General features: G+C 50.2%; 1 protein-coding gene across 1 annotated transcript; it reads left to right on the forward strand.

The window, feature by feature from the left end:
- The first annotated feature begins 625 nt into the window (after window positions 1–625).
- On the forward strand, window positions 626–3,908 carry LOC119108567 (ADP-ribosylation factor-like protein 1). Its single transcript, XM_037232160.1, has 5 exons — window positions 626–872; window positions 1,641–1,740; window positions 2,050–2,166; window positions 2,708–2,819; window positions 3,225–3,908. The coding sequence occupies exons 1-5, from the start codon at window positions 869–871 to the stop codon at window positions 3,432–3,434; spliced, it is 543 nt and encodes a 180-aa protein (XP_037088055.1). The 5' UTR covers window positions 626–868; the 3' UTR covers window positions 3,435–3,908.
- The last annotated feature ends 3,387 nt before the right edge of the window (window positions 3,909–7,295 follow it).

Genomic DNA, 7,295 nt, shown 5'->3' on the forward strand with positions numbered 1-7,295 from the left:
CTTGTTGAGCACTAAGTTCCTCCTTTGAGACAGAAGACAACAGTGGGTCACTTTCGTTATTTAGCCTCCCCCTCTCAACGCATTTTGTGAACCGACGTCCTTGATCTGTAGAATAGTGGGATCACACAAGCATGACAACTTATACCTAATGTTGGACCATACGAATACCAACCGCCGCCCCACCATCCTCGGACCTGTCCCACGCCCTCGCGACTACAAACCAGAGCTCAAACGCGGAAGGTCAAGATGACATATATTTACATCTTGCTATAGCACATCTGCTGCGTTCAAATGATGCGCACACTCCACTTTCTGCGCTTGCGATCGATCTGACAGCCAATAGCAAACTAGGGTTTCTTTTCTGCCTTCTCTGATTGGTCACGAGCTGCTATATTGTGCGTATAACTCGTTGGCAGATGTTATCAACAAAGGTGTATATCCACCTGCACCGTTGAGGAACCCAAGATTTGAGCGAATCATCAAGCGGCTAACATTTTTGACAAATTCTGTCTTTTGATTTGCCAAATCTTGCGTACAGAGGCGGACATTTACGTGAACAGAACTCGTCGAGATGCGTCAGGATAGAAACAGACACGTTTTCATTTATAACGCTCGCCGTGCAACTATCTATGTTTATGCTTGCGATTGGGCCGGGGCTGCGCGTAGCGACGAGCCGGGTGTCGTGTTGTAGTCTGTTGTTAGCTTGAGTAATAGTAACGTATCACATATATGAGTGATGAGGTTACGATAAATATCCAAGGGCTAGTGATTGTAGGAGCTTAGGCACACACCTTTCTTACAAGTAGTGAGTCAGATAGCCGCTCGGCAAGGTGGTTTAATTGTCCCTGGGCGGATTGTGCCTGATATTATGGGTAAGTTTCGTGAATTCTTGGCTTGAGTATTATGAAACAAGGTGCTTGTTAGAGTTGTGTGGATGGAATGGAGAACTGAATTAATTCAGCAGACTCAGACCCCAGGCTAGAGAATGATAGGCACTTCCCCGACACCTGGTCTGCACGCCGTGGCTGGTTTTAATAAGATCTTGTTAGATAAAGCACAATTTCCAACTGTGGACAGGGTGCTAAAAAAAATGGGTTAGAAGTTGTTGAGTTAAATCATGGGGATGCATCATGACATGTTCTGTGACTGGGGAGATCACAGAAAATGATAATCTGATGGTAAATTGTATCAGAAGGGGTATGTAAGTTGAATAAAATATACCCCAAGTGAATTTTGTGTTTTTTATGTCATCTAATCTTTGCTTTCATGCTGAATTTGGATGTGGAAAACAGTAGTTCATATTGATATATTTTTTTGCCCAGAGAAAGTGCTTCAAGTTTGTGTGAGTTTCATTTGAATGTTTAACTAATGGAAATTAGCATGGAAAGATGACCCAGATGCTTGGAGTTTTAACCTTTGGATATCAGAAACAGCTTGTTAGTACATTTGCTGTGGTTTTTGGCTGGTCTGTGAAACTGAAGTGTTCCATTTTCCTCTTACACTCACTGAAAGTTTAGTGAAAGCAGATTCTCCATGATAGGAAAATTGTTCTGGTCATCCCCAAAAATGCTTTAATGCTAAGATAGGGTAGTTGTCCATGAGAAGGGTCACACCTTTATTTTTAATACTTATCATTTCAGGTGGTCTCTTGAGCTACTTCCAGGGCCTATTTGGCAGCAGGGAAATGAGAATACTCATCCTGGGCCTAGATGGAGCTGGAAAAACTACTATTTTATACAGGTAAGAGATGCACTGTGAACAAATTTACTCTTGATTAAATATGGGCCAGGTGCCGAATCTGCTTTTTAATCTATTTAGTAAAGCATTCCAATGTTCATTACATTGTGGAGGCTGTTGGTAAGGCATGATGTGCAACATCATTATGTAGTCTTTATTATATTATTCTGCTCTTTAAGTAGCATGCAGTGTGTAAATGCTGCAGTGTTTCAGTATATATGAGCTATGTACTTGTTCAGTAGCAGTGTTACTGTTTTAACAGCATCCCACACAAGCATTTGCCAGTCAGTGACAGATTTTTCTGGGCCGCAGGCTTCAAGTGGGTGAGGTGGTCACCACGATTCCCACCATTGGCTTCAATGTGGAACAGGTGACCTACAACAACCTGAAGTTTCAAGTGTGGGATCTGGGAGGCCAAACCAGTATCAGGTAATGTTGAAATAAATTGGAGTAGTTTCCAGGTGTGATAGCTGTTCAAGTAATAGGCCTGATTCATTCAGAATACCTGTCCCACTTCTGACCCATGGTGGCATGTAATTTAATGATGCATTTAATCCAAGAGTAACTGTTTTTATTGCATGGTGAATCATTAGGTGTATGTCTAATGAGCCTGATACACTACAATCAATGTTTCAGAGGTACAGGTATTGGTAGGTATTGTATTGTAGCTGTGGAGTGTACTCAAGTGTTTGGGTGATGATTATCTATGATAGAGTGGCATATATAATCACACTGGTTCAGAAGCAGGGTTTGTGAAGGAGTATAAAGCATAAGTCTCAAGTGAACCTGGTTATTCACAGGAATATGTTTTGAAATGCACTTCTCTATGCACTACTATGCACTGCTGCATCTATCCTCACATTTCTTTTGCAAATCAAGTGCCATCACTACAACTCGGGCGAAATGCTGTGGCGCGGCTGGCCCCAGTGTGTCACTGGGAGATAGCTGTAACTGTGCTCTCATGCTCCAGGCCGTACTGGCGCTGCTACTACTCCAACACGGACGCCATCATCTATGTGGTGGACTCTGCTGACCGCGACCGCATGGGCATCTCCAAACAGGAGCTGGTCTCCATGCTGGAGGTGCGTGGCAGGCACGAGCGGGCCGCCCTCTGCTTTGCACCGCGTGTCTGGCAGGAGAGCCATCTGACGCCCTGTGGGCTTCTGGGCCTGCTCTGATGCATGACCTGCTGCAATGGCCTGCAGCAGGCTGCCCCCAGCCTTCAACCGGCACTCTCCGCTGGTTGGGCTCTCTTGGTGGACTTTGCACGCCCTAGATTTTTGCGGTGGACTTTTCCCGGAAATTTCCTAGCATGCTGTGATTTTGGTCATCTTGGTAGACTGTTTGCTCTGAGGATTGTTGCAGTAAACTGTTTTTTGCAGCGACATGGCTGGTGCAGTCTGTCCGCTCGTGAAACTCCTGACAGGCTTTCTACCACTCCTCTCACATGTGCCCCCGTGCTGACGCCGACCTGCTACTGTCTGCAGGAGGAGGAGCTGAGGGGCGCCATATTGGCAGTCCTAGCCAATAAGCAGGATATGGAGGGCGCCATGTCCGTGGCCGAGGTCTACTCGGCACTCGGCCTGGAGGCGCTAAAGACGCGAACCTTCCAGATTTTCAAGACGTCAGCGATCAAAGGAGAGGGCCTTGACCAGGCCATGGACTGGCTAGCCAATGCGCTGCAGGCCAAGAAGTGACGTGTTTATCAGTGTTTGGCTGTTTGGATCCGGCGACCTTGAATGCTGCACGCCGATTGGCCAGCTGTGGTGAGAGGCGGAGTGCAGCGCCGGATCTCCGACGGGACCAGGCGTCGCCGGGACGCAGCGAAGGGTGATGGTGGTCATGCTTGTCAACTTGCGACGTTATTGGCAGGCGAATTTGGAGTTGATTCTGTTGTTTGTCAGTCCATCATTGTTTTGTTTATTTCCGTAGTGGATCGGTATTGCGATGGAAGCTGTGCACGTTTGTAACATATGCTTAATGTAGCTACAATCTAAATTGGGTGGTCGATATCTTTACTGAGTGTCGCGTCTATTTGACTGGAATAGTCGTTTTGATCGAAGCGCAACGACCGCGCTGTGCTGGAAATAAGCGTGTTTTATCTTGGTAATTTTCGTTGAGTATTGATGTGTGAACGCTGCAGAGGCATGGAATAAAGATATATCCATTTACCCCGTAATGAGTCAATTCCAAGTTTTGGCGCGGCAGTCGCGTGTATTTTCTGTCGCATCATTCGGCAGCTAGCCGTGTCTACGTACCAAATAAACCACTATTCTGCCAAGCCTGCTCCTGGGTCTCAACTATCTGGTTCTCGGCTCTCCAGGCCGGCTCGCCCACGACCCTCACCCCCTTGGGGCGGAGTAACTGACACGGCTTCCTCGACATGATTTGCGCTGTAGTCCGCCCGGCGGTGCCTCGGGCACCTACTACAGATGGTGACCGCTGTGTGGCGCACATGCGTCGACAACTACGCTGGACATCAGGTCTGGCGTTCGGGGCGGAGAGACCTCTGTTGCGGCCAATCATGAGCGCATTTTGGTGATTTTCATGCGGCGCGTGGACACCCGTATGGGGGGCGCCGTGTGGTCGCCCGTTTGGAGGGCGCCGCGTGGCCACCCGTCGAGAGGGCGCTGCATGGTTACCCTTCTAAAGGGCATCGCAGAGCCAGCCGTCTGGAGGGCGCCGTGTGGTCACCCGTCTGGAGGGCGCCGCGTGGTCACCCGTCGAGAGGGCGCCGCGTGGTCACCCGTCGAGAGGGCGCTGCATGGTTACCCTTCTAAAGGGCATTGCAGAGCCACCCGTCTGGAGGGCGCCGTGTGGTCACCCGTCTGGAGGGCGCCGTGTGGTCACCCACCTGGAGGGCGCTGTGTGGTCACCCGTCTGGAGGGCGCCGTGTGGTCACCCGTCTGGAGGGCGCCGTGTGGTCACCCGTCTGTAGGGCGCCGTGTGGTCGCTCGTCTGGAGGGTGCCGTGTGGTCACCCATCTGGAGGACGCCGTGTGGTCACCCGTCTAGAGGGCGCCGTGTGGTCACCCATCGAGAGGGCGCTGCATGGTTACCCTTCTAAAAGGCATCGCAGAGTCACCCATCTGGAGTGCGCCGTATGGTCACCAGTCTGGAGGGTGCCGTGTGGTCACCCGCCCGAAGGGCGCGTGTGGTCACCCGTCTAGAGAACGCCGCATGGTCACCCACTTGGGAGAGCGCTGGCCACCCGTCTAGAGGGCACCACATAGTCATTTGTCTAGAGGGCGCCATATGGCCACCCTTTTAAAGGGCATCGCAGAGTCACCCGTCTGGAGGGCGCCGCATGGCCACCCGTCTGGAGGGCGCGGCTTGGTCACGCGTCTGAAGAGCGTCACGTGGTCACCCGTTTGGAAGGCGCCACAGAGTCACCAGTGGAGCTCGCTAGGAGAGCGTTATACAGCTACGAGCGGTGCTCACTTGGGGGATATCATTCGGCTATGATCGCGCGGCCGCTAGTGGAACTCGCAATGAGGACGCCCACTACTGAAGACGGCATGGCCGAGGATGGCGAATGCTGGGAGAGCTGCCGCTGCTCATTTCCGGATTGTCTTTAGATTTGAACCCTGACTGCGCTCAGATGACCTTAAGACGTCCCTAACAAAACGTGGTCGCCGTCGGATAAAATTAAGAGGCCCAATGCTCGCAAAGCTCGTGATCTATACCCTCAGATGTGGCGTGGGCTGTCTGATATATTGCGGCATTTATACCGCAGTGCGTGTTTGCATCTTACTTGGGTGGGCGCATCACCAGATCAGGACCAGCCCAAAGGACAATCAGGTCAGGACTGAGACCCCACCAAAACTTACACAGGACGACGTCACCAAAACAAGCGCAGACGCCAGCCCCACCAAGGCCATGAGCGCAGCGGCCAGCTAACTCCACAGAGCCGGCGCGGTGACCGGTCCCAGTAGAGCCAGCGTGGCGGACAGCGTCATCCGTAGCACCGCAGCGGTAGATTCCAACAGCCAGCGCAGCCCCCAGCCTCACCAGAACCAGCGGAACAGCCGACCCTGCCTGACTGAGCCTTCGTGGCGATGTAGCCTGGAGCCAGGGCGGCGGCCATCCCCACCAGAGCCAGAGCGACAGCTGACCCCAGCAGGGCTGGTGCAGCGAAAGACCCATAAGTGCTGACGTAATGGCCGGTCCCACCAGAGCCAGAGCGACAGCTGACCTCAGCAGGGCTGGTGCAGCGAAAGACCCATAAGTGCTGACGCAACGGCCGATCCCACCATTCACCAGATTTTTTTAAAAAATTGCACCGCTCAAAAATGGAAATGAATCGTTTGTGCAAGCAAGCAATCAAATACAAATAATACCGCCGGGTTTGTCTCACCAAATCGACAATATTGAACAGACAAATGGAGGTGCCCATGTTTGAAACTTTTGGTGCCTTGAGCAGCGTTTGACTTCGTTTTGATGTTTATCATAATTAATTATTCAATTTACGTCGAATGAAACCACATGAGACAGCCAAACGTCGGCTTTTCAAAACTCTGGAATCGAGTTGTCTCAGACGGCCATCCTAAACTCGATAGCAGACTTCCTTCAACGGGACACCACACGGTCGCTGGTGGCGGCTTCTTGGAGGTCTTCTTGGCATCGTGAACTGACCGCGATGACAAACTCAGAGTAGTAATAAGTGGCGCTTATATTAGCACCGCGTGAGCGAGGATGATGATTCCTGTAACGCTCGATGCCGCGTAATGCGGCCTTTTAAAAGATGTGTGTGGCGACATCACTGTGAAAGAAATGCGGGTTGGAACACAATGCGCTCATGACCCTGTCAATAAAAACACTCCACGTATACACATATTAAGGTTCACAAGCCAAGGGCACAGGCTCAGGTTTTCACATTAATCTCTTAAGTTGTTTGCTATGTTAGATTCGTTGGCATGGTTTGTATGCTGTTTTGTTAGTTTTGGTCATGTTAGAGCATATCATAACCAGATCTTTCTCATTTATGAAAAGTAGCCTTCCCATGAAGAAACATTACCTTTTAAGGTGTTATGTGTATGATGTGCTATAATGATAGACGTTTGATATGCCAGGAAGTGCTGGCTAAGCGAGGATACCAGCCAATCATTCCAGCTAACCTTGCTAGCTAGTTAGCAATTAAGCTGTTTCGTGTTTGTTTAACCAGCACCTCCTGGCAAACTGAAAGTCCGTCATTTTCAGCATAGGTACTCATAATGATGGACAGTCAGGAGATGAACACCTTTCTTGCTTGCATGAAGACATGGCCGAGCTATTGTAGGCTCATGGCAACATTCACTATCGCGGTAGCAGACACTTGTAACCAACGGGCAACGTAAAATGTAACGAGTTATGATTGGTGGAAGCCTGCCCATACAGCAATGAAATGCTTTCTGGCATAATCTTAGACGACATAGATGTCGTCTGAAGAATTTGTAGAGGGTGTGGGATATGCGTGCAGCGACTGAAAGTCTCTGCTGACGCTAACAACCACCCCATGCTAATCGCCTCGGTTTTTGATTGAACTGCAGCTAATCGACAGCCATCGTCAGATGCACCGGT

Source organism: Pollicipes pollicipes, unplaced genomic scaffold (genome assembly GCF_011947565.3).
Source record: "Pollicipes pollicipes isolate AB1234 unplaced genomic scaffold, Ppol_2.1 Scaffold_6686;HRSCAF=7923_pilon_pilon_pilon, whole genome shotgun sequence".
NCBI classification, from domain to species: Eukaryota; Metazoa; Arthropoda; class Thecostraca; order Pollicipedomorpha; family Pollicipedidae; genus Pollicipes; species Pollicipes pollicipes.

Coding starts and splice junctions, on each gene's coding strand:
- LOC119108567 (XM_037232160.1), top strand. Junction 1,741..2,049: donor AAAACTACTATTTTATACAG/GTAAGAGATGCA, acceptor TCTGGGCCGCAG/GCTTCAAGTGGGTGAGGTGG. Junction 2,820..3,224: donor AGCTGGTCTCCATGCTGGAG/GTGCGTGGCAGG, acceptor TACTGTCTGCAG/GAGGAGGAGCTGAGGGGCGC.